The sequence below is a fragment of the Anas acuta genome, chromosome 8, assembly GCF_963932015.1.
Source record: "Anas acuta chromosome 8, bAnaAcu1.1, whole genome shotgun sequence".
NCBI classification, from domain to species: Eukaryota; Metazoa; Chordata; class Aves; order Anseriformes; family Anatidae; genus Anas; species Anas acuta.
In genome coordinates this window covers 3,833,930-3,852,365 of record NC_088986.1, presented here as the reverse complement: position 1 = coordinate 3,852,365, position 18,436 = coordinate 3,833,930, and the positions used below count along the sequence as shown (strand labels likewise).

The 18,436-nt window shown below is 39.1% G+C and overlaps 1 protein-coding gene across 2 annotated transcripts in view; it reads left to right on the top strand.

The window, feature by feature from the left end:
- HOOK1 (hook microtubule tethering protein 1) overlaps positions 1-18,436 on the top strand; it is a 38,809-nt gene that overhangs the window by 8,376 nt on the left and 11,997 nt on the right. The window contains exons 1-10 of one of the 2 annotated variants that reach the window (XM_068690033.1): positions 104-262; positions 6,745-6,830; positions 8,637-8,709; positions 9,037-9,087; positions 10,580-10,712; positions 12,032-12,099; positions 13,338-13,400; positions 14,438-14,521; positions 17,347-17,513; positions 18,080-18,220. In XM_068690033.1, the coding sequence (XP_068546134.1) occupies positions 212-262; positions 6,745-6,830; positions 8,637-8,709; positions 9,037-9,087; positions 10,580-10,712; positions 12,032-12,099; positions 13,338-13,400; positions 14,438-14,521; positions 17,347-17,513; positions 18,080-18,220 (917 nt within the window). In that variant the 5' untranslated portion in view covers positions 104-211. Of the gene's footprint in view, positions 1-103; positions 263-6,744; positions 6,831-8,636; positions 8,710-9,036; positions 9,088-10,579; positions 10,713-12,031; positions 12,100-13,337; positions 13,401-14,437; positions 14,522-17,346; positions 17,514-18,079; positions 18,221-18,436 lie in introns of those variants that run through there. The other variant, XM_068690032.1, reaches the window with a different exon arrangement.

Here is an 18,436-nt window from a genome sequence, read left to right as displayed (position 1 = left end):
GGCGGAGCTCCCGCCCCCTTGCGAATCCGCCCCGGCGATTGGCTCGGAGAGCGCCCCCTCCTCCTTGTGATTGGTCCATCCCGCTGCCACTCTGGGCGTTTGAAGGCAGGGGCGGGTGTGGGCGCTGACAGGGCCGCCCCTCCCTCCCTCCGCTCGGGGCCCGTCACGTCAGCGGCGCGGCGCTTGGCGGGGAGGCCCGGCCGCTGCCGCCATGGAGGCGAAACCCGCGGACCTGCGGCTCTGCGACAGCCTCATCCTCTGGGTGAGCGCCGCCTCGGGCCCTCCCGCCGCCGGGGCGTCGAGGGCCGGCGGGTGGTGCGGCCTCGGCGTCGCCCGGAGGGGTGGGGGAGGCTCGTGAGGGGGCGGCCGTTGGGAGCGGCGCGAGGGCACCGTCGCCATGGTGACGGGGGGGGGGCGGTGTGAGGGGGGCTGGGGGGGCTCCATAAGGGGCTGGGGGGGCTCCATAAAGGGCTGGGGGGACCCTGAGGGGTCCTGTGGGGTCCTATGGGGCCGAGGAGGGTTTGAGGAGTGTTTGAGGGGCCCCCCGCAGTAAGGAAATGGTGAGTTGGGGGCGAGGCTGTGAAGGCAGGGCTGTAATGACAGGGCCCGCACGATAAATTTCCTTCTCCAGCCGCTAAAAGGCCCCTGCAGGACTGGCAGCCTGCAGAAGGGCCTGTGGTAGCCTGTAGGCCCAAGCTGTGGTTCCGCGGCCGTGGCTTCACGTGGGGAAACCACTCCGTAATTAACAATAGTAATAAATACGCGCAATTAATTCGGCTGACAGGAGCGGAAACCTCAGGACTCGGTTGCAGGTTTTGGTTGGGCAGAGCGTTGCTCACAGCCAGGTGCAGCGTGCTGACGTGGGTGTTGCTGCATGTGCGAGAAGCACGTTCTGCTTGGGTTCAGCTGTCGGGCTCGCTTGCTTTGTCCCTCGTCCTTTCCGAGTTTCTTCTGCGCTCATCCATAATTTTAGTCTTGCAGATGCAAATGTTTTAGGAGAGAGTGAGCTGTGTTACACAGAACTCATGTGGCAAAGGCCAGAAATACTTGGCACTATCAGCTTCTCTAGAAATAACAGGTATTCTTCCTATATAAAATGTAAACAGAGGAGAGAAGAGAGCATTTGAGAAGCCTTGTGGAGATCCAGGAATGAAACTGGCGAATGTGATAGTAGCATGTACCAGAGTTGCTGTTCCTTTTCCTCTCTGCATGACAATACAGCAGTTTTAATGCATTTCAGTCTGTCATAAAACACTGGAAAACAATTTCTGCCATCTTTTCCTCCTCCCATTTTCTTTTTGGTGCCCTTGTATGCCCCTAACAATTTGTTGGTTTTTAGAATTTCAGGCACCTTGTGCTTACCTCTCTTCAGTTAGATTAAAAGATAAGAGAGATTTATTTATTCTTTCTCATTTTGGGCTGTTTAACCTTCTTTTCCTCATGGTAATCAGTTAAAAATAACTCTATTATGATTCTATTGCAAAATAAATCAGTGAAAGAACTTGAGCAAATACAGTCCTGAACTCTATCTCAAAATCATTTCAGCAGGGCTCAGCTGATTTATTTTTAGAATTCCTCCTTTAAAATGTATTACGTTTAATTTTCCTTCTAGTATAGTCACTGTACATACCTCTAACCACATAACGGATCCTAAAGAGAATTCTAAAATAACTTCGTCAAGCCTTACATGGAAAGGGCATTGTACAGAGTTGTTAGTGTAAATCAACATCCAACTCCCGTGTGTTCCCGTTCTGTACACAACACCTGGCAGATGCTTTGCTAGGTGTGTGTCTTTAGATCTAACACCTTCTTTCTCTGACCTACTTTACAACTTAGTAGAAACCAAGCATTAATAAAGATATATTTCAGAAGTCCTTTCAAATTGATCTTCATAGTAGGTTGAATCTTGGGGAAAAAAAGGTCTTCTGAAGTTGGGTAATTTAGGGAGAGAGCAATGAAGTGCTCTGAAGAGAAGAGGGTTCTGTAGATCTGTGTAGCAGTAAAGGTTTTTCATTTTGTTTCTTTAATACAACCAAGATCTGTTCCCCTTGCTTGTGACTTTATGTGTTCTGCTGCCTGATTTTTCTTTAACATTAGCAGTTTTGTACTTGAAAATATGCGGTGCCCAGAGGTGGAAGAGAAAGTATGAATAAAAATGTTATCTATTGGTTCTGTAACAAAAATGTGATTGTATTTAATTTTTGTGGACGTTACAGAAAAATAGAGTGGAGTTAGTTTAATCTATATAGGGAACGTGTACGAGTTTCTAAGAAAAACTGACTCAAGGAGTATGTGTTGAGATTGAACTCGCAAGCCTAAAGTTGTTGCAGAAATAATTTTCTAAGTCAGAAAGACAAACTGGTTGTTAGATGTGAAGTAAACCTGAATGTTTTCCATCCCTGGGTAGGAGAGGCATGGAAGAGTTGCATCAGTGGGGCTGGCAATGCAGTACTATGCAGCAGAGTAAGAGTTCCTTGAATGTCTTCTGGCACTGCACCTCTCCAAGTCTTCTGTGTCTGCCTCCAAACTAGAGGAGGGTCCTTACACATGGGTTGGTTCTGCAAATGTCCGCTGTAGGGCTATGGCCAGCCAATGGCAATGCCTTAAAGCATTGGTGAGGCATGTGCTCACTTTATATATGCTGCAGTGTTACACCGTGTGGGTGTTCGGGTATGTATCACACATCCATAATCACTGTTCATTTAATGAAGGGGGGATGGTGCTGAATGGGAAGACACATACCTGGGCACTGCAAGTACAAGTTACCGTATGGCCTCTTTCCCCCATAGCTCAGTTTGCAGGAACGCTCCTCTGCTAAAATCAGAGGCAGGGTGTGTGAAGTGCAGGACATAAGAGGTACAGGTGGCAAATGTGAGAAATGTGACGTGAGTCTATTTGTACCCAAAGGTTAATAAAAATCATGTCATGGCAAAGGCTTGATCTTGCTTGTATGGAAGCGACTGGCAAAACTGCAGTGCTTCTTTTGGATCACTGGTATGGAAACCGACTTAACTGGTTTGTTTACAGGAAAATTTTGTTTCTGTTTGGTTATGATCTTCTGAAAGTGTGTTTTAGAAATCTCATTTGAGCAAGTATAACCCAAAGCTTCACATACATAAATTAGAAGCTGCATGAGAGAATAATTTGTAAAGTGTCTCAGAAAGGAAGGAGTTTGAAAGTCTGGTGGGACTAGTTCATCCTTTCCAGATACAGGAACAGGGTTACAGGTTTGGTGTGTTTGTTGGAGACGTTTTTATAAAAGTGAACCTGCAAAAGAGTGGGTGGCTTTTATTTTTCCCTTTCTGTAGAATGTGTCAAGGTGCTCATCGGTCCTAGTGTGACTGAATGCTACGTGAGAGCCAGCTGCCAGCAGCAAGTAGTGTGTTCCATGGATGGTAATGTTCTGAGCTGGAGGATTTTCCCACTGCAGTTGTGGTCTTACTCCAGTGCCAAATGGCACCAGCAGCATTTGTAATGTTAACGTTCCTGTGGCGGAGTTGGTCCATCACAATTCTGGGGTTAGGAGTGGGAGCGTTTACTGTCACTTTAAAATATTTGTAGTGTGGGTGTGAAATGCTCTGGATCTCCTGGGTGAGACTTAGGGCATACATGTGTTGGGTAGGTTTCTTGATTTCTGCTGGACACTGTGAATACATACACAGCTTGATGCACAGCTGTTCAACGGTAGAACCTTCAGCAGATGCAGAGAACAGGCAGTAAGTGTTGCATGATAGAAAATTAAGTTTTCAAATGCATAGTTTGAATCTAGTAGCTGTATGTCTGTGAGGAAAAATATCTGCCTCTGTTGTAGTAGCAAGCAGCAGGGAGTGATTATGCTAGATCTGTGAAATGGACTTAAGCATGTCCTTAAGGCTGTATTTTTAGAAAAACTAATCAAATGTGAACAAAATAGCTCTGCTGCAATCCGGAAGTCTATAGTTGCCTCTGCCAACCTCCTCCCCACACCTTAACTTTTTTTGGTTTATAAATATATTCAGAAACTGCTCGGAGTAAGTGGCTCGTCTGGCATGGGATTTGGAGAATCCATGATTAATATCTCTACTCTCATATTTTTCTGGGAGCTTATATAACTTTCAAATACGGGGAGAAACTAAGACTCCTGGTCCTGCTTTTTGCTTAATTTCAATTAGCTCTTTGTATTCCCGGAGGTACCGGTGTGCGCAGCGCGTCACAAGGTTTCCTAAGGTTTTGTTTGCTTCGACCAGCTTGGATGACCTTGATCAGAGAAGTGAAATGAGAAAACCTGTTACCCTACTTAGCAATTTCTTCAGGTTTACAAGGGTGTATATCCAAGCGGCAGCGCTGCAGTGTCGTGCCATAAAGCTCTGACTTCTGGCATGCTTGGTCTTGACTTCTGTGAGCTGCTGTGCCTGCTCCCGAGTTGGCATTAAGGCTGCTATAGTATTAGAAACCAGTGCTGTCAGTCACCGCTGCTTCACTTTGTGTGCTCCTACTTAATCCTTTATGTAACCTACAAGGGATTACCGACTTGTCGCTTGCCATAATAGGGGATTTTAAAAAGACTCTTTAAATTGAAAAACAAGTGTAAAAAAACCTGTCTGCATATATTTCTCTTCTGGGCTCAGTTAGGCAGTTTCTGAAGCAAGCAAACCAATATTCAGTCTCTGGTCGCTCTTATAAACACGGCAAATGACTGCTTCAGATTCTCACAACTGGAAACAGTAATTCTCTGCCACTCTTGTCCAAGTAGTGCCATTTCCCAAATGCACTTGACTAAGTCATTCACTGGTGGCTTTTGAAAAAGCTGAAGTGTCACAGGATGCTTGGGGAAGGTCTCATGGGATGGAGGGGTGGCTTAGGACATCGTGAGCATAATAAGTACCAGAAGTCAGGTTTCACAGTGGGCAGAGATTATGAAGGTTTGTTCGTCCTTCCATTCTATCCAACAGAAACCTTTTAACAGTATTAACAGCAAACTTTCTCCTTTTTATCCATTGTGCTAAATAAAGCTGAACTTAAAATAAAGCTTATCAGGAATTCTTTTCCTGAGTAACCAAGGACTGTTGAGTCCCTGAATGACACAGGAGGATGAGGTGGCTGTGGCAAAGCTCAGTACAGACTTGAGCTTCTGGAGAATGCAGCCGGGGAAGACTTTGTTCGCTGTTTCTTTCCGCATGAGAAGCAGGGGGTGTGAAGTGAAGCCAGCAGATGAGCAGCTCTAACGAGAAGGGGTGTCCTGCAGAGTCTGTGAGTGCTGAGATGGGGCTATGAGAAGTGCTTCAACCAAGCTCGTGGAAGAAAACGAGACTGAGGGCTGTTAAAGGCAAATACCCTGTCTGTTCCCCAGGGGTTCTCCAAGACACAAACTCCTGGAGCCTGATGAAATATTTGGCAGTTTGCGGTTGCTTTTTACGGTCAGTGGAGTGACTTGAGAACCTGGGTACCTCAGTGCCTTAAGGCTGTATACCTTGAAACTATTAGAATTGCATGCAGAACTTGGTAGCCTGATAAAAGAGCTGCCTGCGGCTGTGTGTTGTACTTGTGTTACAGACTGTGTATCACTGGACGATGGGACTCTTGGTTACTGTGTATAGAGCTGTCTGGTAGGCAAATGGTCCTTGCGGTGCTCTGTAACGATGTAGAAATGAAGAAGATACTCTTCCCTGCTGTTACTTTTGGAGAAGGTAGCTGCAAAAAACTCAAGCTGATAAATCTAAATCTTTAGGATGGGAACTGAACCTTGTTTGTGTAGTCCTAGCACAAAGGGACTTTAATTATACTCGTGTCTAGAATCACTGGGCAGAATGCAAAGATTACTTATAATAATTTGTATAGAATAGATAAATAAACTTCCAATAAATTAATTTCATCTGTAATCTGGTTTTATAATAGAGCTGAAAAGTGAAAACTGCGGCTTTGTTGCTTAATCTTTAGGCAGAAATACGTAGATGGGGTAAAATTGCATCCAGCAGTGTGTTTAAACATTAGGTAGTGTGATGCTTGTAAAATACCAGAAAAAATATATATGAATACCTGGGAAAAATGTATAGTAGATGTTACAATAGAAATTTCTTGGATATACAGCAATATTTTAAGTTGCCTATTTTAATAGGAACATCGTTAGAGCAATGTTGGAATTCCTGTGTTGCCAGCTTGCACCATTTCAAATGCTTCAGTGTTTCTCAGCTGTCTTCATATCTTTGACGTGTACAGTAGCTCTTGGATAACTGCATTAACTTTACAGTAGTTTTTCATAATTTTCTGCTTTCATTCTTAATCCCCAGGTAATCTCTGGGCATTCTATTGGTGGTTGTGACTTCTGTTACTAAATGCACGTAGTAAAGGACTGGAGATATTATCTATGTATATGTATTTTTCTCATCAGTCTTCATTCCCTCTTCCAATGCCACTTTTTGTTTAGGTAGCGTGTGTCCAGAATTAAATGCTGCAACATAATCTGAGGAATAGATAACTATGAATTTACTTTCCTGATTATTGTTCCATAATCTGCTTTCTAATAAAAAGACTAATGTTGAAAAGCAAAGAATAGTAATATTAACTTTTTAAGCGACTAGTTATAATCAGCAGTCTCAGATACCGAGACAACTGGGTTGGTTTAAAAGCTATGTAGTTCAAAAAGGATTTCAGGCTGCCTGAAGTAGAAAGACGTACTTTTAAATGCTTGTGTCTTAAAGAGGAAAATGATAACTAGTTTGCTGTCCTTCTATCTGACTAAGAAACACAATGTTTTTCCCTCTTTAGTTGCAGACATTCAATACTGCGGCACCTTGCAGAGATGTTCAAGACTTGACTAATGGGGTTGCCATGGCACAGGTACTTCATCAAATGTAAGTTGATACTTAAGTTCCAAGAAGAGGTATTTAGTTTCTTGAGGCTTTTCTATTTAACATGCATGGTCATGCTAAATTCAACATTTCCCACACAAACATTTATGTTATAATTACAAATTTAGAGTAGATGGTTGATAGCAGAAAATAAAGTATGACTTTATGTTGTTATTTGGGAGATGATATACTAGTTACATAATAATATGATAGAGTGGAAAAGAAGTTGAGGAGATATTAACTGCGGTTTTAAATTCATATGTAAGAGTAATTAGGCAAAACCTACAATCTCTTTCATTTTTTTTTTTTAAATCAACTGTATACCTAAGATACAGGTATCCATGGAAATCTGTGCCTCTGTGGAATGAGGAACTAAAAGTTCAAAAGTCATATCTGTGCTGTCTTCCTCTTGGGATTGCTCAATTGTTGCAGACTTAGAACACAAGATTTAAGTGCTAACTTATTTGTGTGGAAAAATGAACCAGGAAACCTCAGCAACACTGGTCCATTACTATTAAAAGCCGTTGCAGTGGACCAAACAAAAGCAAATAAATTCCATTTTTATTGGCGTGATGACAAATGGTACTGGGCTGGGTGACGCATTCATTCTGAAATTTGTAGTTTCCTCAGAGAGGATTACACCACCATTCTTTGATTGAAACAAGTCATTGCTGCAACATTTGTTGGTGGTGATTCCCATAATAAGAGAAGCCTGAACTACCACTTCCTTGCTCAAAATATGTTTTTGACTAAGATACTACTTTTAAAAATTATTTTTTAAACTTTAACAAGTTAAACTTCTTTTTTCAAGTTGACACTTTTATTTTTATTTTTTTAAAGTGTGCTGCATAAAGACAGCTCACTCTTTTCCTGGAGCCTGCAAAAATTGGTTGAGGATTGCCTAGTGAAGATTTGCTGAGGGTTGTTTCCCAGCATCTCTGTACTGTGTCAGTTAAGTAGCTGGATGCCACTATTTCTAAAGTAGTGTGTCAGTCAAACTGCCACATCAGGACGCTAGCATAGGAAACATCAGCAGCGCTACAAGTGAAGGTCTGTAGCAGCAGTGTAGTCTAGAGGCTAGAACTCTGGCTTAGCATATATTTGTGGTACTAGGCTGACACAGGCCTTGGGCAAATTTCTTTACAAGCAGGTGGTTGATATGCAAGTGGGGATAATAACTGCCTCTTATTAGGTGCTCTGAGGCCGGGGATAAACAGTGTGATGTGAAAGTTGAGATACAATTAGGTACGCTGTGGTTGTGCTTCTTGGCAATTCAGCGTGTATAAAGCGTGTCCCCCCACCAGCAGCTCACCTATGATGGTGAAGTGAATATATTTCTACCCAAGGGAGCCAAAGAGATACAAAAAATATGAAATACAAGTAGATAAAATGATTTTTTTTCTTGCAAAGTGCCTTTGACTAATTGTAGTGAAGGTAGAAAAATCTAAATACATAAGAGTAGGTAGCAAACTTAATGACAGCACTTTTCAAATGATAATGTTTCTGTACAGCACTGCGATCACTTCTTAAGATAATAACTGAGCATGACAAAGGCCTTTACATACTTGTGTTACCAAGTTTAGCTAGCTTGAACATCTACAGAAATTCTTCCTGCCCTGGAAGATAGTATCATAATTCAGCCAGTAGGATGGAAATTCCCTGTGACATAAGTATAATTTGCAATTTCCAGGAGTTCATGCCTCATTAGACACCCTAGTTAAACTTTCTGATGATTTAATGCTAAGTGTCTAGTACCCTATTTAATTAAATGCATGCTTATTAATGTTTCATCATTGAATTTCATTTCAGAGATGTTGCTTGGTTTGATGCATCTTGGCTGAATCGCATTAAAGAAGATGTTGGTGACAACTGGAGAATAAAGGTAGGTATTCAGTGCTGAAGTTAATAAAAATTTTGTGGGGTTGGATATAGTGTCTTTCCTGAGTGTATCTAGCAGTCCAAAAACTACTGATCAGAATTAAGCACAGACTTTTTGAGGTTATTTTAAATGTACTTGAACTGTCTATCAATAGTTTGATTGCATTCCAATATTGTTGCATGGGGATTTTCTGTTGTGGTGTTTCTCTTCCCCTGTCATTAAGTGGTCCACTCATAAAGCTGCTGTGTAAGCATTTGATTGTAAATTATTTAATTACAGTGGAATTAATAGTCTTAATAAAAACCCATAACCTTATCTTTCATCTATTAGTCTAGTAATCTGAAGAAGATACTGCAAGGAATTATGGACTACTATCATGAGGTAAGGAAAAAGCAGCAATTTTATAATTGTTCTGAAGAATAGATGTTTTCCTCTTCAACCTGGATTTTTGGGGTGTTTTTTATTCCCCTTGGCTAATTAATCTATTTTAAGGGCTTTTAGGATAGAAAGTATGTGATAATTATCCAGTTAAATGGGAGGTCTGAATGAATATAAAATTAGTCTGATGCTAATACAAGTGATATGTTTGTGCATATCATATATACACATGCTTGAACAGTTTACTTTAGATAGTAGGAGTATAATCTGGAAACCATGTCTCTGTTGCTGCCCAGGCACATGTCAGAAGTGCTGAACTACAGCATCCTACAGACCTTTGGGTGTATATTAATATTTGCTCTTGTCTGGTGAAGTTCAAATCCTTTTCTACACAACATTTAGACAACATTTAGTGATCCTGGTCTTTATTCTGATACTCACCTGGAAGCTGGTAGATAAATAATGAATCTCCTGGGTACAGGAAGGATTGCAGTTTGTTCTCACTTATGCAGGACGGTGTTGTAGCCATAAAAGGGTGCTGTGTTCTGACTTAAACAAATGGGGAAAAAAAAAAAAAGCCCAACAACAACCCACTAACAGAAAACATTTGTTTAATGTAGTATGGAGATTGACTGCAGTTGTGTAATAGGTATGATGTAGAAAAGCTAGCTGGATCATCTTCCTGCTTCCTGGTCTCACCTGGCCTTAGTTGTGATACCAAGTGCTGAGCCATTTGTATTGTCAGGTCTGAGGTGCTCTGGATATATTTAGGCTTATGAGAAGGTTTTTGAAGGATTAGGGAGAAACGGAATTTGAGAACATTTTTAACTTCTTTTTTATCTTGGTGGTAGAAAAAAAAAATCTCTAATATTTGAAGCCTATCGTAGGAATTTTAAATTATTGCTACCACTATTTTCTTGTGCAAGGGGTCATTAAAAACAGCTCAGTTAGTGCATTTTCAAAACTTGTGTTTTTGCTAGAGCAATTTCAATGAACTCTTATCAATTTGCATAACTTCATGGCAATTAATAATTGCTGAGTGGATTGAGTATATTTTTAATGCCATTCACTTCAGATTAGACTTAGACCTATTCAGAGGCAAATAGGTGCAGAGTTTGGTAAAGGTCATTGGCTAGCACTGCACTGAGTACCCCTTTCCCCAGCACACATAAAGATTAAGGAGAGGAAGTTTAGGACTATCTTTCCTGGCCCCCAGAAGAGATGTTTTGTGACACCTCGGTTTCATGTATGATACCCTGTAACAAACAAGAACATTTGTTTAGGTCTTTTTGTATTTCTTGATCTAATACTATATACTCTGTTTGTATCTCTGCATTTAATCTTTAAAGTTAATCTTTAAAATCTTTCCCTTCTATAAGTTTTTTTCATAACAAATCTCTTAACGGCCTCTTCATTCTTCAGATTTCCTACATGGTAACACATTATCATGTTGTGAGAAAGCAAAAGCCTTCTTACTCTTTTCATGTTTTTTCAGTTTTTGGGTCAACAGATTTCAGAAGAACTTATCCCTGACTTAAATAAGATATCTGAGAATTCGGATCCCACTGAACTGGGAAGATTTTTGCAGCTTATTCTAGGCTGTGCAGTCAACTGTGAAAGGAAACAAGGTATGGGCTACCTTATTCTGATGAACAGCAGACTGCTTCAGGGTGTAGTGATTCTTAAGGTGGAAGAGGTATAGAATTATTTGCTTTATTATGTATCAGAACATCTCAATTGTTCATATGCTGCATTTGCATACTTAATCTGAAACAGGATTTCACTTCATTTTCCCATATTTACGTACGAGGAACGGCTGAGGGCACTGGGCCTGTTCAGCCTGGAGAAGAGGAGGCTGAGGGGAGACCTCATCGCAGTCTACAACTTCCTCGTAAGGGGGTATCGAGAGGCAGGAGACCTTTTCTCCCTTAACATCAGCGACAGGACCCGCGGGAACGGGGTTAAGCTGAGGCAGGGGAAGTTTAGGCTTGACATCAGGAGGAAGTTCTTCACAGAGAGAGTGGTTGCACACTGGAACAGGCTCCCCAGGGAAGTGGTCACTGCACCGAGCCTGACTGAATTTAAGAAGAGATTGGACTGTGCGCTTAGTCACATGGTCTGAACTTTTGGGTAGACCTGTGCGGTGTCAAGAGTTGGACTTGATGATCCTTAAGGGTCCCTTCCAACTCAGGATATTCTATGATTCTATGATTCTATGATTTTTTCTGCTTCTGTGCATAAAACTCAAATTATGTTCAAGATGGGGTGAAAATAGTCTGAAATATGTGTGTGAGGGGTTATTCCTACTTGGTGAAACAAGTACCAAGACCTAAAATTTACCATGCAAATGCCAATTAAGCAAATCAAATTAAAAACTGATATTAGAAACTGCATTTTGACGATCTTTAGTCTTTTATCTATCTGTAGAGATAATAATCTCTCACAGGAGCTAATGCTTAATGCTCTGATGGCTAAGAAATCCTGGCATGCTTTTGTTGGTAGAACAGTTGTAATTCCTAAGTAGTCTGGAATAATTTCATCAAAGAATGCTTAGGAAGTATGCTAAGTTGGGTTGCATTGGGAATGAAGATACTAGAAATAACTATATTTCATTATACCTCATTAACTCAATTGCAAGGGTTTTGATCCTTTGCAATAACTTATGTTTATACGTATGTATAGGTATGTTATTAGAAAAAGAACCGTGGAAGAAAGATATCTTAATCTGCTTTCTCTATTGTACATAGTATAAATTTGTTCACTTAAGAATTTATAATTTATCTACTATCTTATTGGATAATAATGATGTTGATTTAATAATAGCACTGTAAAAAGAACAGCATTTTAGAGAAGAACTTCTTGATCTTTATTAAACAAAAAAAGCTGTCGTGTTACTCAAGCCATTATGATGTCTGTATCGTGAGTCACAACATTTTTTTTTTCGTAGAACACATACAGAATATCATGACCCTTGAAGAGTCTGTTCAGCATGTTGTCATGACAGCCATACAAGAGGTAAGTAATAATTCCAAGCCTAATGTCAGCTGAGAAGTTTGTATATCCAATTGTTGATCTTTGTGCATTCTTTAATCCAAATAAATGTCTGTGAAGAGCCTAAGTACTTGACTAAGTTGTCTGGGAGGATTAGAACCAAGAGGCCTCAGACTCCAGCTAAAGGGTTTTGATTTTAGTCTCCTATGCCCAAATGTTCAACTTGTGGAGATGATAAATGCTTAATATTTCCTGTTTCACGCGAGATGTCTATCTCATGGCAGCTGGTGTTTATACCGAAGTCAGGTTCTGAAATTTCTGTCCCAGTGTTATCGTCTTGGACCCAAGGCTATGCTGACGGCAACAGTTTGGCTGCATAGTTCTGATAGGTCATTCCAGCATCTGATTTATGAACTCCCAGCAGAATTTCTTCTGTTTTTGTCATGGTGCCCTCCCCCTGCCATTTTCCTGTGTTTTTAGTTGGATTGTTGCAGTGATCCAGCTTACAGCATATCTCTACAGTCTCTACAGATCTGTGAGCTTCAGGGCTGTGAAGGTCAGGAGAGTGTGGAAGGAGGCAAGAACTACAATACTGATGTTTGAAGAAAATGTAACATGTAATTGCACATCCCTCCAGATAGCAGTGGAGTTGGTAGGAGGCTTTAAAACTTAGAGATTTAAACTAGCTATGCAGGTTTTAAAGCTGTTAATACCCTATTGGTAGAAATAATTGTTTGTTATTTTATGACTAATCAAACTTTCTGAAGAAGTCGTATGAATAACTCTAATGCCTGAGTAAGAAGTAAAGCCCTTTAACTGCTGTCAAATATACAATGTATATCTTTGTATTTGAGATCAGTGAGAGCTGTGTTAATGTTCCTATTTGTGCTTAATGACAATTAGCGTAAGTGACACAAAGAAGCATGATAACTATTAAATTCACTGAGTGAAATCCTGTCCTCTGGTCTGCTCCCTTTTAACTTGACTGGGGGCTAGCAATTAATTCAGCAGGGAATATATTCATCCATTAACACGTTACTGTTCACACTTGGTTAATTTTTTAATCAAGAAGGAGAAATCTGCCCTGTTATTCTACATTTTCTTCAAAGCTTTTACAAACAATGAGTTTTTTGTTATTATTAATCTATTTTGATGTATTGAGGGAAATGATGGAAAATACAGCTGATATTCAGTAGACAGCAAATTTGCAGAATATTAACCTCTAATTTAACCTTTTTTTTTCCTGTGGCCTTTTTCTGTAGCTCATGAGCAAGGAAGTGATGGGTCCATCTGCAAGTGATACATCAACTGAAATGGAACAGCAGGTAACTGCCTAATATTTGTAGCTGTTACAGCTTAACATTGAACACTAATCAGTATCTTTCCATCTCCCAAATGAAGAGGACAGCTCTTCCTCTCCAATTTTAAAACCAATCAGTCAAAAACAACAACAACAAAAAAACACTCAACAATAAATTTCATTGTTGTCTCCTCTCTGCACAAACTGCTTGGTGTGTTCCAGTTAGTGTTGACAGTGTTAAACCACAGTGGTTCACAAAGGGCAGAGCAACATGCTGGTGTAGGCTGAGATTATACAATAAGGTATCATTTTCAGTGCTAATTCTAAGAAGTGGGTAGCAAGGTTTGTTCTAATACAGCTTCTCTACAACATATGAAGTGAAAGCTAGGTAATCTTCCTTGATGGGGTAGAACATGCCAGTGTGAACCTACATAGCCAGAAGAGTTAAGTGGACATCAAGACTCAGTTGTATCAGGCTAAATGCTTCTCTATTTTTAAGAGGTCATGAAAATTTTTATTAACGTGAATGTATAATGAAGTTGTAAAAGTGTCTGCTCATAAAGGAACATCTGTATTTCTCTTCTGAAAGGAGGAACTTTTGATTGACCAGTGTAAGCCTGAATTTGGAAAGATCTTGCTGTGTTGACAGTGAATTTAATTTTGAGAGGAAGGAAGCCAGGGAACCAGGTTTTAGACTTCATCCATGTACATGAGTCTTACAGTTTCTGTTACTGAGCATATGCGAACCAGTGAGCAGGAGGCATTTAACAGGCAGGGACTTGGAAATTGCGACAATACGGTTCTTGCTGGGTGTGTTCTTTGTTTTGCTGCTAGCATAAGTTGTTGTATTGAACCTGAATGTTACTCTGAGTTTCAATAATTCATTTATTACAAGTGGTATAAATTTAAAATGTGGCTGAAATGAACAGAGATCCTGATCCAACAGTATATGGGGGTTTCTAAGTCTATGTGCATGCCTAACATCCTTCTTTAAACAATTTATATAAGCAATTGAGACACTGTGGAAGCCAGAATTAATTCACTGTCTTTGTTCTTTAAAAGCTTAAAAAAGCTTTGGAGGATCTTCAAGAAGCACTAGCTGAAAAAGAAGAGTTGGCACAAAGATGTCAAGAGCTAGATTTGCAGGTAAGAAACAGCAAGCAGCTAATTTAATATGTAGTGGTTGTGATTTAAGATTTAGAAAGTTGTCTGTTTCTGGAAAGAGCAGCCATTCTCTTCTCCAGAATACAATTACTGGAAATAGTGTCCTGATGAAAGTGTAAGATGAAGCAACCTTTGCATTAAGAGTTGACAAAGGACCTCATCTTCTACCTTTGTTTACTCCTAGTAGCAAATAGCCATGAAAACAAAGCTACCATGGATTTAACAATTGCCAATTCCATTTTTAGTCACTGCTGCCTTTAGTCCTTTAAACTGTATCCAAAAAAAAAGCAGTTCATATAATAATCAGTCATTAGATTTAATCATAGGAAAATTATGCTGCTTCCAACAGCTGTTGATGAAAGATTCAAATTTATCTAAAAATTTAAAAACTCTTTATTGTATGCAATTTTAACATGGAGCATATTTGGCAAAATAGGATCAATTCATTTTCATTATTTCTTGCTTAACCACACTGATAATACGTTTACTTTTGCTTTTAATGGATACAGGAGTTAATCCAGTCTCTTTAGAGGAAGGAGAGAGGATTTCATAACAATAAGATGGAACTTTTAATTAACTTTAAGTTAACTCACTTTTTAAAAACAAATAAATAAAATAATAAAAAAAAAAAAAAAAAAAAAACACATTTGTTAGCCCTAAGTTTTATTCCTATGTTATGACCCTATACTCTGGGAATAAAAAGAGGTTAGTGTGGTAAGGCAGTTCATTCACATTTGCTTCTGTATGAAGTGAACATTTGCATGACATCTTATAGGAGCCAGAGAACTATACTGGCTCTATGAACCTATGTAAAATAAATTAAATAAATCAAGAGGCCAGTTTTAAATTTCTTGCAGATAGTGTAGTAACAACTGAAATAGTATAATATGTTTAGAAAAGGAGCTCTCCTTGCTAATTGCAGATGCAAAGGAAGATCTCTTTAGAATTAAACTAGTATTTTACTTCTGTTTTTCTTGAAATAATAGTACATGTGCCTGGTGAAAACAAAGGTGTAAAAGTATTTGTGAGGAGAACCCTGCAGAAGAAAACCCATTCTTTCAAATGTGCAAGAGGATTGCTCTGACAGCTGAGCTTGCAGATCACAGTTGTTAAACTTTTCAAAGTGTTGTGTTCACTATTCAAATGTTCTTACTTCTAGAAGTTTTGATAATAATTTACCTGTCCTTTCTGCTTCCATTAGGAGACTTAGTATGTCTCAGTGGAGATATCTTGAGGTTTCTCCTATACCCCCCACAAGTTTTTCCTTCAGAGATTTCTCTATTCAATAACAATGGGTTAAACAAACCCAGGTGCTCATAACAGTGTGGCCCAGGTGAAGGCATTAACGATGTTGGGGGAAGGGTACTGCTGATTATAAACAGATGAGTTCTTTAATAAGATGATGTGTTTTTTAAATACACTTTCATAATTTGTGTTGACTTTGAGGTCCAGTGATTAATACTACTTCTGTTATGCTGAAATAATAGAAGAGAGAACTATCAGAAAGGAACTGAGAAAAAATGGAAAACTTGTTCTGAATTGTGTGAAAGGGTTGTTTTTAGGAGGTGTTGGGCAGGTGTTCTTTTAAAATTATTAAAAAAATGTGAATTCTCTGCATGTTTCAGGAGTGGCTGAGCCTTGAACAGTAAGAAGGATGTTGAGTAAGGCTCAGATATGTTCTTTACCCACAGGTGTTTGTGCATGCATGTATACAGTAAGCTGATATCCAGTATTTAAAAAGGAGTGGACCTAGAGAGCCAGCATCTAATGAAGTGGTATAGGAATTACAGTTTTGTTTCTTAGATCTGTTTGATAGATTTTTAAATTATGATCACAAACAAGCTGTTTCTTAATGTTGCATTGTTTAGGCTATATCTGATGTTTTATCTAGTAATGTCATCACGATATATATACTTTTAACTTACTTATTGAAGCCATAATATTGATTGACACTTCTCATTTAAACTAATTCTTAATAAATTCACTTGTAAGGTCTCAGTCTTCCTTGATATTTTCCAAGAATATAAGAAAGGTAGGTTTTCTTTATGATTCAGGAAAGCATAACCCAAAAAGCGTATTGTCCCTGTTTAAATGCCAGTTAACTAACACGTGCTACACGCTCTTACGTTTGACAGGATGTTAAAATTAACACAACAGCTTTCACTAGAAAAACTTTAAAGATTCTAGCCTCTTAATCCTTCCCCATTTTATGGCTGTTAATATACTGACTGTTTCAGTACAGTGTTGTATTCTCATTTGCTTAGCTGTGAGCACTCAGTATCAAACCTGTTTGATTGTTGCCAAAAATGCATGCTCTATATGAAGCTGTCCAGGTTTTTTCTTTTGCGTGTGTGCTTACCAGCTTATGGCGCTTGAAACTGCTTCTTGCGCAACCATCCACTGCTGAGCGCACGGCAGTACTGTGTTAGTGTGCTAGCCAGTGCCATCCTGCTTTTTATTGTTAAGTACAAGCAAGATGGAGAGTAACTTTGACACCAGTACTTATTTTTTTTTGTATGGCATCCATGGTATCCTTTTTAATAAAAGTACTAGTTTCTCTCCATATCCCATTGTAAGCCTTTACCATGGTTTCAGTTACAAAAATTTATCTTTTTAAGAGGGACTTCTCCTTTAGTGCTTCATAACTTACATACACTAAAGCATCTGTATGCTGTGTAAATTACATTCTAAAATTTCTAAACCCTCAACCTTTTTCGTAAACTAATTTGGTGATATACTGCTGTCTTGCTTTAGTTCTTTCTGGTTGGACAGGTCTTACAGTGGTGATGCTGTTTTATCTATGCTAGGTGGCTGCCCTTCAGGATGAAAAAAACAGCTTGATGTCAGAAAATGAGATTATGAATGACAGACTAGAGCAATTAGATGACTCTATTGATGATCCAAATACTGTGGTAGCAAAAAAGTATTTTCATGCACAGTTGCAACTAGAACAACTTCAAGAAGAAAACTTCAGGTATGAAACCATTTTATTTTTCTTTCAAAGAACCCTTGCTTGTCATGTCAGATACATTACAAGATTTTCTGATACCCCTTAAGGATTTCCCATCTTAATTTCCTTTGCTATAAAAACTTTCTACTACTGTATTAACATAACCTATTTTAAAGATGGCCTTTACCCTGAAGGGAAAAAAAAGCTGTTATTTTGTAATCACAGTATTGTGGCCCTTCGACACTTTTTTAAAAGGTGATGGAAAGCAGAAATAAGCACCAACGTGATTTGTGTTTAAAAAAGTCTCCTTAATGCACTGATTTCTTTCACATATTAGTCTTTCTTCTTGTAATTCCTATGAAAAAATATTCATATGATTCCTTGAAATATCATATCATAAATTTGCAGTACAGAATTCATTGTGATTTAACAAGTAGACAGTCAAAAGTTTACAGTACCCTTTTTTTACTACTCAAATCAATAGGTTTCCCTTTTCTTACTTTAATAGTTCTAGCACTAAATGGGTCATCATGAGCAAAATATGTAATGAATATGGATTCTTAATAGACTTCCTGTTTTTGATCTGGTAGGCTTGAAGCTGCAAAAGATGATTATCGTGTCCATTGTGAAGATTTAGAAAAACAACTGATTGAACTGCAACACAGAAACAACGAACTGACCTCTTTGGCAGAAGAATCTAGGGCACTGAAAGACGAAAATGATATTCTTAGGTATATAATATACACAGATTTCTTTTTTCTTTCTATTTTTTTCTCCACATTGGCAGGATTTAATGACTAAACATAAGGGTTTGTATTTCAAAAGAATTCTTTACAGCTATTACTTCTGTGGATGGGTCTTACCCAAACAAGGTCTAAAATAAATGTTCGAAAAAGGCCCCTTGACAAAGCAGGGATGAATTGCAAGCTTTCACACATAACCTTTTC